At 34.8% G+C, this 15,712-nt stretch overlaps 1 protein-coding gene across 1 annotated transcript; it reads left to right on the top strand.

Moving 5' to 3' along the window:
* Positions 1-10,033: 10,033 nt before the first annotated feature.
* On the top strand, positions 10,034-11,862 carry LOC107769205 (transcription factor bHLH118-like). Its single transcript, XM_075251159.1, has 3 exons — positions 10,034-10,612; positions 10,824-11,159; positions 11,438-11,862. The coding sequence occupies exons 1-3, from the start codon at positions 10,253-10,255 to the stop codon at positions 11,510-11,512; spliced, it is 771 nt and encodes a 256-aa protein (XP_075107260.1). The 5' UTR covers positions 10,034-10,252; the 3' UTR covers positions 11,513-11,862.
* Positions 11,863-15,712: the final 3,850 nt, after the last annotated feature.

Raw genomic sequence — 15,712 nt, 5'->3', positions numbered from 1 at the left:
CAATATATCTTCAAGCAAAAGGAATTGAATTTGCGCCAAAGGAGATGTTTGGAGCTACTGAAAGACTATGACGTTGATATTTTATACCATCCGGGGAAGGCGAATGTAGTAGCCGATGCCCTCAGCCGTAGATCTATGGGTAGCCTGTCATATTTATAGCCAAAGAAGTGTGGGATAGCCGATGAGATTCATCAGCTAGCTAGTCTTGGAGTTCGATTACTGGACTCAGGTGATACCGGAGTTACTATTCAGGACACGACAACATCCTCTCTAGTAACTGAAGTGAAGGAATGCCAGTATGAAGATCCTGTACTAGCTCACTATAGAGATGCAACCCCTCAAAAGGAGAAGACACCATTTGAGATTACAAGAGATGGAGTCCTCAAATATCAAGGTCGATTATGTGTTCCTGATATGGCAGGGTTGCGCTAGCAGGTTATGGGAGAAGCTCACTATTCTCGTTATTTTATTCATCCAGGAGACACGAAGATGTATCATGATATCAGGGGAATATACTGGTGGGACGGAATAAAGAAGGATATAGCAGAGTTTGTTTCTTAGTGCCCTAATTGTCACCAGGTTAAGATTGAGCATCAGAAACCCGTTGGATTATTGCAGGCTATAGAGATTCCGACATGGAAATGGAAAGTGATTAATATGGATTTCATCATAGGCTTACCTCGTACCCAACGTAAGTTCGATTCTATATGGGTTATTGTAGATAGACTTACAAAATCAGCCCATTTTCTGTCTATCAGGACTATGTATTCAGCAGAGGATTATGCAAGGCTTTACATTAGGGAGATAGTACGACTTCATGGTGTCCCTATATCTATTATCTCAGATAGAGGTGCTCAGTTTACAGCTAATTTCTGGAGGTCCTTCCAAAAAGGATTGGGAACTCAGGTAAGTCTTAGTACATCATTTCATCCCTAGACGGGCGGTCAGGCTGAATGTTCTATTCAGACACTGGAGGATATGCTACGGGCTTATGTGATGGACTTCAGGGGTAGCTGGGATGATCATATTCCACTTATTGGGTTCGCATATAATAATAGTTATCATTCCAGCATTCAGATGGCTCCATATGAAGCTCTTTACGGACGGAAGTATAGGTCTCCTATAGGATGGTTCGAGATTGGGGAAACTAAGTTAGTAGGACCAGAGTTGCTACAGCAGGCAATTGAGAAGATTAAGCTTATAATGGAAAGGTTATTAATATCTCAGATTCGTCAGAAGTCCTATGCAGATAATTGACGCCGAGATTTGGAGTTTAAGGTAGATATCTGGGTATTCCTAAAGGTATCACGGATGAAAGGTGTTATGCGATTTGGTAAGAAAGGAAATCTTAGCCCTCGGTACATTGGACCTTATAAGATTATACGCAGAGTAGGCCAAGTAGCATATGAGTTAGACTTGCCTTCCAAATTGGAGTCTGTACATCCAGTCTTTCATGTGTCTATGCTCTGCAAGTGTATTGGAGATCCTTCTAGAATCATTCCAGTTGACGATGTTCAGGTCACAGAGCAACTATCATATGAGGAAGCTCCCATTGTTGTACTAGATAGACAAGTTCAAAGATTAAGAACTAAGGACGTAGTTTCAGTTAAAGTACTTTGGAGAAACAAGAATGTGGAGGAGGTGACTTGGGAAGTTGAAGAAGATATGAAGTCTAGGTATCCTCACTTGTTTCCGCTTCCAGAAGAGGATTGGATTGAGTCATCAAAACCTTTATGTATGTATATGGTACTTGATTCTTATGTTAGTTATTGTCAATGGTCATGTGAGGCCATTGGTGTTATTAATGATTGTGGCCTTGTGTGGCTTCGTGTTGTTGGGTTTTCTGTCTTACAGGTTGGTAGTAGTACCGTTATAGAGGAGACTCTGCTAAAAATTTCTTTAAATCTCTGGGAGTTTAACATTCGAGGGCGAATGTTTCTATGGGGGGAAGATTGTTACACCTTGTGCGTCCCAAGGTGACATATAATGAATATGAGACTTGTTAATCATTATTTAAATTATTTTAAAGTCATAATATGATTATATATGATGTTTGGATAGAAAATATAAAGTTTGGGAAAAATCGGATTTAAGTTGCGGAAAAACCGACTAAGGATTTGCCTTGTAACACAGCGTTTTGAGAAATAAATTTCGTGTGCTATATGAGGTCTTTTTGCGACATATTATATATCACATTTAAGGTCTTGGAATTTAGTTTCCAGCGCTCTTAACTATTTTTTCATACAACATTCGGATAAAAAGATATAAGTGTCAGAAGATGGGCGAATGAGAGGGTGCCAAGCTAGCACCTCTTTGACTTTTCAAAAGTTGATATATATGTCTTAACTCGCCTCTCTATCTTCATTTTCACATAGAACCCGACCATAGAACTTGTCCTTGAGCTCTCTAGTAGTGTTTTTCAAAGAATACTAACATCCCGGGTACGAAATCGAGAAGCGATAACATCAGAACGATCCCTACGACGTAAGTATCACTATATAGCCTCTCTTTTTATTTGTAGTTTGAGTTTTGGAATGTATTTAATAGTTAATAAAATTTCTAATTTCTGTATTTAAGTGTCTAAATATCAAGGAAGGTTGACAAATTCTTTTCCGAATATTTAGAACTCGCGGGACGATGATCAGAAGTCGCGAGTTCGATTTATTTCACTTTTAGTGGACTATTTTGTAGTCCCCTCGTGTTAGCTTACTGTGCTGCTGATTTATGGAGTTTGGAAGGATGAAGGGCGTGGAGAAATACCACATGTAGTAGGCTGGTCACTTATTGTTGCAATTTCAGGTTAATTGATAACTTATTGATTGGGTATGTTATGGTATAATTGGGGGTTTTGTTGTATTGAAGGTCCCGAATTGTAGTTGGGTTGTTTTTGAACTGTTTATTGTATTGTGTTTGTATCTCGCCTATAGTAGGCTTAAGGGAGCAGTGAAATCAGGAAAATGCTGCCCGTTTTATTTTAGAATCGAGTTATCATTTGAGATACATGATATACCACCTCCATCTAAGTTGTACATGTATTTCTTTGTTATAAGGTTGGCGCGCTAGTTGTCGTAAGCTTGTTGTTGAGTTGCATTGACAACTTGAGGTATATTAAGGCTATCCATTCTTTCTTTTTGGCATGATCCATATGATACAAACAAAACGAGCAAACGTACAACTTTCATAAATGACTCTATTCATAAAAATACTAGGGGTACCTATGTTCTTGATTCCCCATGTGTCATATTATTATATCTTCTATTCATGGGTCTCAGAAAAATACGTAAGTTGCTAAAGTTTATTCGAAGGCATATTGATTTTATGACATTCCAAGAGATCTTATTGACTTACTTCCTTATGCATTGCATTCATTTATACATGTACATTGACCCATGATCACATGGTGTTATATACGTGTATATTATATATATATGGGATATGGAGAAAGGTTATGGCGTTATATACGCACCACCACCACCTAACGTTTATGATTTTACCTACAGAGGCTGAGATGATATAATGGGATACCCTCAGAGGCTTGATAATGTTATGTACGCATATACCTATGCATTATATGACATTTATACGCATACACATGACATTATAAATATTTTCATGATTCACAAAGCTATTCAGTCTTACAGGTTGAGTTCTTTACTCCATGTTTCTTTCATGTCTATTATATACTAATTTTTATGCCTTATATACTCGGTATATTATTCGTACTGACGCCCCTATTACCTGGGGTCTGCGTTTCATGCTGCAGTTGTAGGTAGACATGCTGATGGTCCTCCATCTTAGGATCATTGCTCAGCGAGAGTTGGTGTGCTCCATTTGATCCGGAGCTGCTATTGAGTTTTGGTACGATACTTTTGTATACATATGGGTATGACGGGGTCCAGTCCCGTCCTCTATACAGTTTAGAGGTCTGTAGACAGTCATGTATAGTTAGATAGTATGTGGCCTTGTCGGCTCGCCCTACCGTATATATATGTATGTATGTCTTTTGGGCATAGTTTCTCACGTATGTTGTTCATATGAATCAGTAGTTTATTTCCAGACGTTAGGCATGACCTACACTTAGTTCATGTTTATATCTTAGACATATGCTTAGGGGTATTCGATAGGTAGCACTCGGGCACTCGTCACAGCCCATCAGTTTGGGTATCAACACCGGGGGCCTCAGGTGTTAACCGAACGAGGCTCGAACCAATTTTGGACTTGGGAGAAAAGCTGAAGCTTTCTGCTTCTGGTACAGAGGTAGTCGCAGGTGCGAAGAAGAGGAGGGGTCATTGGGCACCGCAGAAGTGAGCCATGAACCGCATCTGCGAAGGCGCAGGTGCGAAGGCACGGACCGCAAAAGCGGGGAAGGGCACAGGTGCTGCGTTTGACCGCAGAAGCGGTCTCGCAGGTGCGAACTGCTGACCGCAGAAGCGGGCGAGCCGGCTAAGGGAGAAAGCCGCATCTGTGAGGGCATTTCTGCAGATGCGGAGCCGCAGAAATGGCTTACGAGTCACAAAAGCGAGAGGGTTGTTTGGACAGATCGTTTAAATAACGGAAAAACAACCATTTTAGCCCATTTTTCTCCGTTTTTGGGCTATTTTAGAGCTTTCCGAGAGAGGATTTCAACTAGCAACTTGGAGGTAAGTTAATTCTACACACTTTGAGTTAAATACATAGACTATGCATATATTATAACCTGTAAATCGCGAAAATCAAGGGTTTAGATGAAAAATCTAGATTTTTATAAAAATAAGATTTTAACCATGAAAATAGTTATGGAATTGGATGAAAATTGTATATTTGAGTTCTTGAGATTATGGGTAATGATTTTCTCCGAAAATTTTCGAAATCCGAGAACGTGGGTCCGGGGTAAATTTTAGGAATTTTACAAGTTTGGGTCGGATAATTAATTTAATAGTCTAATTTTGAATTATTGAGCATGTATTAATTATTTTGCATAACATTTGGATAATTTCATATTTTCGGCATCGAATTGAGACTTTAACGCGACGTTGTGATGACTTTGAGACAAGGTAAATCTCTTGTCTAACCTTGTAAGAGGAAATTTACCCCATAGATGATTTAAATTAATAATTGTTGCTAATTGTGGGGGACTACATACACACAAGGTGACAAGAGTCCGTGCGTAACTACTAATTATGCTATGTCCGGGTAGTTTAGGACTCAAATCATGAATTACTTGTGATAATTGTATCCCCTATTTAATTAAAATACTGGAATTATATTGTAAATTGTTAGAGGAAACAGTAAAAGACCGACATTTTACATACTTGAATTTTATGCAAATTATTTAACTGTTAATAGAAATTGTACATCCTTATGTGTTAGATTTATAATAACTTCTCATTTCGGAGGTTCATAAGATAATGTCCTCCTTTCTTGTGGAGCGGGCCGAATGCCTCGGAAGTATAGATGCATCTATGGATCGTGCCACATGTCCCTCGGTAGTGTACACGACACTCTGGACTGGGCCGAACGACCTCGGAAGAAATCGTGCCTAATAAGAATAATTACACGATACCTTGATATTTTGTTGCAGCTTGTGAAGCTAATCGATAAATTGAAAATTATTGAAATTTAAAGAATTAATTAATTCTGCTTGTTAAGAAAATTATTGTTGTTCATATAAATCATGTCTATTTAAATGTTTCTATTTTTAATATTATTGACCCATAGTGAGTGTCAAAGTCGAGCTCTCGTCACTACTTCTTCGAGTTTAGACTTGATACTTACTGGGCACACGTTGTTTACGTACTCATACTACGCTTGCTGTACTTTTTGTGCAGGGCCTGAGATAGGTGCTATAGGTGGTCCTACCGGCGCGTACCTACGTTATCTCAAGGCTTAGTGGTGAGCTGCCTTTCTGAGTCGTTCTGCAGCAACTAGTGCCTCTTTTTGTATTTGTATTCTGTCTATTTTATTTCAGACAGTATTTAGAATTTTTTTGTATAATCTACTAGATGCTCATATACTTGGAACAACAAAAGAGCCAATTTATCAGGACCTTTTCGTCGTAACTTCTAGCCTGCAGTTTTTGATGTACAATTGACAAATTTTAGCAAGACTTCTTTGATATTCGGTGTTAAATTTCTTATCTAATTCCAATTCATGTTTCTTGGACCTATTAGTATTAACATATATATATATATGGAATCTTCAAAAAGTATCGTTAACACCTCCTTTTATTTTCTTCCAACTAATATGAAGCCATCAAAATATCCTCTCTTATAACCAAACCGATACATAAAACAAACACTTGAAATCTTGATGTTGGAGCAAATATCTACACCAATTAGGATTTTATATTCCAAAGTGCAGTAATTTGGTACCTCTATATATTAAGAATATTTTCGTCCTAATAATTATGAAATTCCTATTTAAACTCCTAATAAACTTTGAAAGCTTACGACAAATGCAATAAAACTTTAAATTCCTAAACTCCTAAATTCTAGGAAAGGATGTAAAATCTTATTAAAATAAGGAAAGATCTTAAAATCAAAATTTTATTTGATTTTAAAGTCCTAAATATTAAAGAAATAATTAAATTACGATTTTGTCTAGCGTGAAATTTAATATTAAAGGGTAAAAAAGGCGAACGATATTTCGATAGAGCTTTCGTGCTTTTAATATAGATATATATATATATATATATATATATATATATATATATATATATATATATATATATATATATATATATATAGATAGATAGATAGATAGATAGGAAAATTATACAACAACAACAACAACAACAATAACCCAGTATAATCCCACTAGTGGGGTCTGGAGAGGGTAGTTTGTACGCAGACCTTACCCCTACCCTGGGGTAGAGAGATTGTTTCCGATAGACCCCCGGCTCCCTCCCTCCAAGAACTCCCTACCTTGCTCTTGGGGTGACTCGAACTCACAACGTAAACAAAATTATATTATTTTATTATACACTGTGTTATCCTTTCGATTCTAACTGTAATAGTTTATAATTAATAATCCTCTAGTACAATATAAAAGGCTTTTAAAGCTACTCAGTAAAATGTGGTGAGGGAAATAATTTTTTATATTAACTAATTATTCATAACAATTTATCAAATTAACTGAAGCAAATTCTAAGCATCATTATCTAAACGCAAGTAGGCAATGACTGAGAAATGTAAATGAGCATTTAATACATTAAGATTGTCATATTTTTCGGCAATTCCTCCTTTTATACAATGTCATTTTTCATTCATCAAAATTTTATGCATATTTGATTTTAATTTGGCTAGGGAATATTGGATTTCCAAATTTTGTACAGACAATTCTAACACTTTAATCTGATACTTTTAGAATATGTTCCTCCACCATACAAATACAATAAAAGTTTAAGAAAATCCGGTACTGCTTTTAATTTTTTCTCACAAGACATTGTCCTAAAATTTTATTTGCGCGCTTCAATGAAAATTTTGTGGAGTTTATGTGGCCTATTTTCAATTGCCTTGTTGCATTTTTTAATTGTAACTATTTTTTAACAACTTTACAAACTATATTCCTATTAGCAACCCCAAATCTTTACATAGTATCATTTCTATTAAAGTTTAACTTAAACATTTTTATACTTGTTGCACGTATATATGCATAGAAAATTTAGCTAGCAGATATTTTTTTTAATTAAAAAAAGCATTACAACAGTTTATTCATATTGTACATTTACACCAAATTTTCTTTTAGTTTTATGGTAAAACTAAGATTTTTTTTTTATTTTACACATAAACTTTCTGTGCAAGGGTGTGCTACACATGTTGCTCAAATGATTGTAAAGTTTCTTATCATTGTACCTTTTTGCGTAATATGGCTACCAGCAATATGTTGTGTTTTTCGTGAGTTTTTGAATCTGCTTTTTTCTTATTTAGTTGCAGGTCATGACAATTGACATCTAACAAATTATCCATCTTGAAGAGTTCTTCTTCTTCTTCTACGTTTAGAAACTTCTTATATTAGAAACCAGTTATCCCATTCATTTAACTAATACTATTATTTTCTTGTTAAATGAATATATAACTGGAATTCTTGTTAAAATAATATATAACTGGTTTGAAGTCCAATGAGTATTTGCATAGTTATCCCAGTAACATATCCAGATTTTGTTACTTTTTAATTTGAATAGTAAGAAAAATATCTGTATAATAAATCGGAGAAGTCAAATCTATAGGTTGTCAAGATTGGCACACAATTTTGGGACTTGTTTAAAAGCTTCCATGTTTTAATTTCCAAGTTTGAACTACGAATTTGACTCAAAAGACTGCAAAAAGCTTTCTTGGATTCCTATTTCCTAAAGTCGTTTCTAATTGGTTTTAAGCCTTAGTAGTACCCCGTTAGCCACAATACAAAATGAATTTGTAAGGAAAGCATGCCCATTTATTAGCACTGAAAAGAGTGGGGTCCACTTAGAAGTTAAAAATTTTACGCGTGTCAGAATCAAGGGCTAAGTTGGTCTATGACACACCTTACTTTCAAAGAGTTAATTCCAGAGACATATTGATCAACACACACAAAAATTTAAACGGCAGCTACAATAACTATATTTGTCAGCCAATCGAATCATTTTATTTTTATATAATTATAAAAATACCCTCTGACCCGAATTGCAGCGGATGCACCTCATTTTTATCCGGAGGCACCTCTCTTTCTCTCTTATTAATAGTAGTAATAAATTGTCCACTGTTCATATTTCAGAGACTTAATAATCAAATATGTATTTAAATTCAAATATTTTAATCTTAAAAAGGGGCCTAATCTAGTTGTTAACGATTTGTGAGTTTTTTGTCAACATTTTTAGGTAAATAAAATATGCGCCCACTAAACTAAATTAAAAGCTGAAAGTTTGCCATGTGGTAGAACATTAATTGTGCAATGCCTATAGAATGCCCCTTTATACTTTCTTCTTCCTTAGGTAAAAACATGTGTTTGGTCTAATCTTTGAAAACGTGTACCCATTACCGTTCGACACTTTCCAAATATTACTGTATCAAAAATATAAAATTTCAAGGACTGAGTACACATTTCTGATTGAGGAAAGAGGACAACAACAAAAAGTATAGGAGTGTCATTTAAAAGGACACTTTCAAGCTGTCGCTGATGGTTAAAACGTGCTTCAATGCAAACATAGCTAGAAGCCCATAGCAAAAGCTAGATATCTTTGCAGCTCTAATTAATAATCTCTCTGAAAATTTACCTAGGCTGGAAAAAAAAAGTGTTTCAAGTACGTTAAGCTTTTATATTTCTTTGTTTTGACTTACATATTGTAGAAAATGTGAAGACTATAATATTATTTAGTAAAAGTATCCGCATAGTATACACACTCATTCTTGGAAAGAACATATATATATATATGATCATCGTATATATCCCACCTGTTAGCGGTTAGAGAATTATACTTTCCATTCTAATGTGAAATCTTAAGTTATGATATGTCACATATATACTAGAATAAAAACTGTTCCCAATTTAGTTCATCTAAATTAATTTAGATTTGTTGTAAATGGAATTGTTCGACTCTTCATTACTACTCCCTCCGTTCCAGTTTATGTGAACCTATTTTCTTTTTGGTCTGATCTAAAAAAAAATGACCCATTTCTAAATTTAGAAACAATTTAGCTTAAACTTTCAATTCTACCCTTAATGAGAAACTTTAATAACCACACAAATACTCTGAATTTTTTTTTTTGACTTGTTTAAGATCACAAATTAAAAAATTCTTCATTCTTTCTTAAACTTCGTACTCGATCAAAAGTATTTATTAGCAATAAAACAAAAAGACTCTTCATTAGTTAATATATTTCTAGTCAAGGGCATTTGGGACACAAAACAATTTCTTGTTAACTTTGGAGACAATTCCTGAATTTGTGCACAGAGACCACAATGGTGGGGTTGCAATTATAAATAATTTACAGTAGACAGTATGGATTAAATAAATAAACTATAGGACCAAAATATAGCTTTAATAAAAATTTGGTACTGATGAGGTCAGTCCTTACCTCTACTTGTTTATGGAGACAAGGCAGACAATCATGGCTTCTTAAGGACCATTAAAAGATCACGCAATCCTAACAAACCTATCTTCCCTTCTTTATTATTACAATTATATATATCTCCGTTACTTCATATATAAATACATATCACCTCTAGCAGAAAAGAGCTGGAAAACTTCTTCAACTGAAGAAAGAAGAAGAAGAAGAAGGATAAATAGTGTTATAATATGTATTCTTTACAAGAAAGTGATGAGTTGATGTTTCAGATTTTCTCTAATCCTTGCCAACAAAGCAAGATCTCCCAAGATCTGGTTATGGATTATGCTTCTCTGGAGACACGTACTCATGATCCTTTAAATTATATTAACAATAATTCCCAGGTCAATAAGAGACTACCCAAAAGAATATTAGGTACTACTGATAATAATATTCCAGATAAGAAAGATGAAACTGCTGCCGCTGCTGCTACTCCTGATGATTTCAAGCTTACAAGAATTATGCATAGAGATATCGAACGTCAAAGAAGACGAGAAATGTCTGCCCTTTACTCTTCCCTCCGTTCTCTTCTTCCTCTGCAATATGTCAAGGTAATATTATTAAACACACAGACACACATATATGGTGTTTTCTTGTTAGTCAAGGTAATATCATTACACACACAGACACACATATATGGTGTTTTCTTGTTAATTGGAGTATATCATACTCCTGACTAGTACTCTTCAGTAAAACTTAAATACCATTAAATTTAATTTAGGTATTAGTTAGGCTAATCTGATCAGTTCTTTGTGTTTATAGGGCAAGCGTTCGGTATCGGACCACATGCATGAAGCTGTGAATTATATAAAAGAAATGCAAGCAAACATGAAGGAATTGGAGAAACGGAGAGACTTGCTAATTAAGTCGTCCTTACCCAATTCAATAAGATCAAATAATTTCACAGTTTCTCCAGATTGTGTCACGGTAAGCCCCTGCCTGCAGGGTGGCATAGAGATCTTGATCAGCGTTGACTGTAAAGCGCAAAGTTTTCCCCTTTCAAGAGTGCTGAGGGAGCTTCTGAAACAAGGGATTAATGTCGTCAGTTGTGTCTCTGCAAAAGTGAATCAAAGGTCACTGCACACAATTCAGATCGAGGTACTACTGTATATATATGTATTGAAATAAAGATCTAATCATATTTTGTGAATTAGGTGTAAGGAATTATACTATCAGGTTTAGTTAACCTGTAACATATGTAATAACCGGTTAAATTTAATAATGTAAAAGTTCTTTATCCTATAAATTAGCATAGGATAAACTCAGATAATTGGAGAAAATTTTCTTTCATGCTTTCTTAATATGTTTCTTGTAAATTGGTTTCGTAATCTAATTACCTTCTTTAATAAATTAATCATGCATATATCCTCCTGCAGGTGTGCGATATGAACAACATTGATCACCAGGCATTGCAACAAAAAGTGATTGATTTAATCAATGTGGACTTGTAGTTCTCGAGTTATTACAACTAGTAACAAACCATGCAGCTGCATTCATCTTACAATGCTTTAGCATTTAACACGTACATGGTCAGAATTCAATACTCAGAACCGTTGCCATATAAGACTGTATTGTTTGTAGAGAATGCATTATTGCAGCTTTAATTAATAGTGTGATGCGGTGAATCCCTCCCTCCTCTATATATCTTTTCTTTAAGGGAAAAATATCTTGACGGACAATAAAAAAAATCCATCTTCTTGTAGTTTAGACAAATTCTGATTTCCATGTTATACTATTATAACAAAAAGTCGGAAATCAGTTGATCAATAAAGCATTGAGAAAAAAAGATTTTCTGCTTTTACTTCTGAATTTGACTATCAGTTGAGCTCTTTATACTATTTTTGATGCAATCTATCAGTATGCAGATATATAGAAGATGCTAATGGATACTTAAATGTACTTTGTTCTCATGTCACAATTGACCATTCACCAATTTGCTCATGATCTTCTTTAGACATGAAGTGAGCAATTAATCTTGTTTTGATTTCCAAGTTCCTCTAAAAAATATTAGTATAACTTAACTAATAAGCAGATGCTCATGTATATTGTTGAATGTCAAACTAGTCAAAGAAGAAGCTAAGATATGCAATGTAATCCTCTTAGGACAATTGTTGAAGACCACAAATATCTGTATGATGTGAATACAACCACGATTCAACACATTTGGAAGGAGGCAAATAGATGTACAGATTTTCTAACAAATAATTGGTCATAACCATCCGAAGAAGATTGGTTAATTAATCCAAAAAATTGTGCTCAAGAAAATGAAGTTTATTTTCCAATCAGATTTAGCTTATACTGATATACTTTACATACGAAAGGTTTTAAAAGCTTTTAGTTATAATTAGTGCTCTTTTCAATGTAATTTTGGTGGGGTTTTTTTTGGGGGGGGGGGGGGGGGGGGGGACGACGATGTTCACATCTGTGGAGTGTTTGTTCCGTAGCACGCACACTTCAACAGTTGAACTTATCTGTTTCCACCAATATGAATTCCATGGTTTATGCAGGAGTAGACTTTTTTTTAAAAGTATGTTTTGACAGGAGAAAAGGAACAAGAACTATTAAGTGAAGGCACTCCAATCATTAGCAATCTCCCCCTGTGCTTGTGTGTTTCTAAGCAAGTAATAGTAAATATACTACTATCTCTATTCTATCTTGTAACCAGCTATATGTTTGGTTTGAAGTTTTCTTTATCTTGAGTAATGGTATATTTAAACATTTATCCCTAGCTTAGTTTCATTTTATTTATCTTAGTTTAGAAGCAGAAAAGATTAGAACAACTTTTGTTAGAATAATTTCAGCTAGTACTTGTAATATTTTGGCCCGCTTTGAAAGCAATTATGCTCTAAGTAACATGAACACTTCAGTCTGTAATAGTCTTAATAACTAGTTATTTGAGTAATATATTACTCCTTTTTAACAAAAAAAAGAAGACATATTAGGCATGAAGTACACGTTGAATCATATGTGGTATTAAACATGTTTTGTTATTCCTATAAGGATGTGTCATTAAGGATAAACTAACTAATTATAGAAAAATGCTTTTCTTTTTTAAATAGACTAAGCAAAAAAGGGACGGGGTGCCAAGTAGATATCAAATCTAGTTTTTTAAAGGGACGGGGTGCCAAGTAGAGAATGTAGGGGTCGTTTGGTAGGGGTATAAGAATAGTGTTTAATATGATAAAAGGCAATGCAAAATTTGTGTGGTTAATATGATAAAAGGCAATGCAAAATTCGTGTGGCAAATGCAGGAAACTATCATGGAGATTAGAAGAATTATTTTGCAGGCTAATTGTGTTATTCAACATTGGTATAGAGAGGCAAATCAAGTTGCCGATGCCCTTGCCAAATACAATATTGAAGACATAGTAGCGGTTTTTGTCATGACCCAAAATTCACTAGTCATGATAGCACCTAACCCGATATGTTAGGTCAGCCAATAACAATTAACACAATTCTAATAAAATAAAGGTGATCAACAAATGATATATTTGAATTTTTTTTCATACAATATTCCAAGGACTTGTAGTACAAGATATGAGCTACTAAGACTGGATTATTGCAAAAACGGATATGAAATAAATACAACTTATGTTTGAAAGGTACATAAACAGAATTCAACTCTAGAACTACCCAGGGACAAGTGGTAGCCACATCTGGAAGGCACGAACATCTTCAGAGTCAGCCCCCGACATCCACCGCAGCTCCGCTCCAAAATTTGCACACAAGGTGCAGAAGTGTAGTATGAGTACAACCGACCATACATACTCAGTAAGTATCTTGACTAACTTAGGTGAAATAGTAACGAGGCTTTTTAGTTAAAAGATACTCACTGATATAACATGTGCAGAAGACTAGCAATAGAACAATACTAGAATATAACAGAATAGATTATAAGAAACAAATATGTGAAGCGGTAGATGATTTCTAGAAGAACCACAATTAATATTCCTTAATATCACTACCAATCCTCTTCTTAGAGCGATAACCAACAAATCAAATGGCACTGCAATACCCTTTGTACATTTATTTCATCCTCACCAACTATACGTATAACAGAACCACCAGGTGAAAGAAATGTCAATAACAGTAATGACAAGGTAGGAAATACACAGGTAGCAATGATGAACAAGGCAGTACAGATGGACAACAGTAATAGACTAGGTAGGAGGCATAAGAATGATGATATCAATTAGAAAAGAAGAATATAATTTCACCTAACTAGCATAGTAGAAGGCATAGATGTAGATATAACAAATAAGAAGGGAAAGCGTGATCTTTATAAGCTAAAAAAATAGATGCATGAATGACTAACATGGTAGAAGGCTTATACTAAAGTGTAACAAAATAGAAACGACATGGATGTAGATATAATAGTAGGAAATGAGGCATGATATTTGCAGTTAAACAGATAGAAGCCATGGACATCACAACAACAATCGAGATAGAGGACAAAGACAGAATAACAACGACAATGCACGTAGATAACATGGGTGAAACAGTAATAACTCTAGGTACAAGCATGAATGTACACACAAGGAAAGGATATCACAACATATGACATGTCCCTCGTCCTCGCCTGCACGAAAACACCATTTGCGCCATGAACTCATGATAATATAAAGACATGGTGATATAAATAAAATGGCACAGCATCACCCTTCGTGCTTTTACTCTCATCCTCACATGATAATGTAAATGAGATTAGGATAATATAAATGAAAAGGCACGGCATCACCCTTCATGCTTTTACTCTCAAATGAAATAGCACGGCATCACCCTTCGTGCTTTACACTTTTCTTCACATGATAAAATATATGATATGGCACGGCATCACCCTTCGTGCTTTACACTTTTCTTCATATGATAAAATATATGATATGGCATGGCATCACCCTTCGTGCTTTACACTCTCCCTCACATAATAATATATATGTAATGGAACGGCATCACCCTTCGTGCTTTACACTCTTCCTCACCAAGCATATGTATATCAAAGACAATAAAGGTAGGATGCATAAATAACATCAAGGAGAGTGGTTAAACGAATATTCCAAATGTACCTCAATCACAACTTTCAAGCCAACAATAGTTCAATAAACCCTCAAGAACCTTATTGTCCAAGTATTTCATCAAATCTAAAAAAAAATAATCTACAACTCAAGCATAGAATCTATTATCTCAAGAATAACGGTCGTAGAAATGTATTAGTGATTAAGCATAATGATTACCGAATTAGACACATCAATATTTCTCAAAATACCGTCAAATTTTAATCAAGTTATAATAATAAACTAAATCTTGGTTCCTAACATCTAATTCCATATTCTTAGTAATCTAGAAGTTAAGTAAGCAAGAAAGTCACGTAATTCTACATGGCACAATTTATAGTATAATTTACCCCCGAACATGATTAACCCTGGCACATACATATACGCTCGTCACCTCATATATGTATCACCCCTGCATGTAGCAAATAATAGTAATTAGTTGAAAAATTTTTTTCAACAAAGTTAGGCAAGACACTTACCTCAAACAAGCCAAATCGATATACTAGAAGTGCCATCCCTCTCGAATCATCCTCTGAACAGCTTGAAGCTAGCAAAAAAATAACTCAAAATCATCAAATAATGCCAAGGGAATCAAACCCA

Source organism: Nicotiana tabacum, chromosome 4, assembly GCF_000715075.1.
Source record: "Nicotiana tabacum cultivar K326 chromosome 4, ASM71507v2, whole genome shotgun sequence".
Lineage (NCBI taxonomy): Eukaryota > Viridiplantae > Streptophyta > Magnoliopsida > Solanales > Solanaceae > Nicotiana > Nicotiana tabacum.
This window is presented reverse-complemented; position numbering and strand designations above follow the sequence as displayed.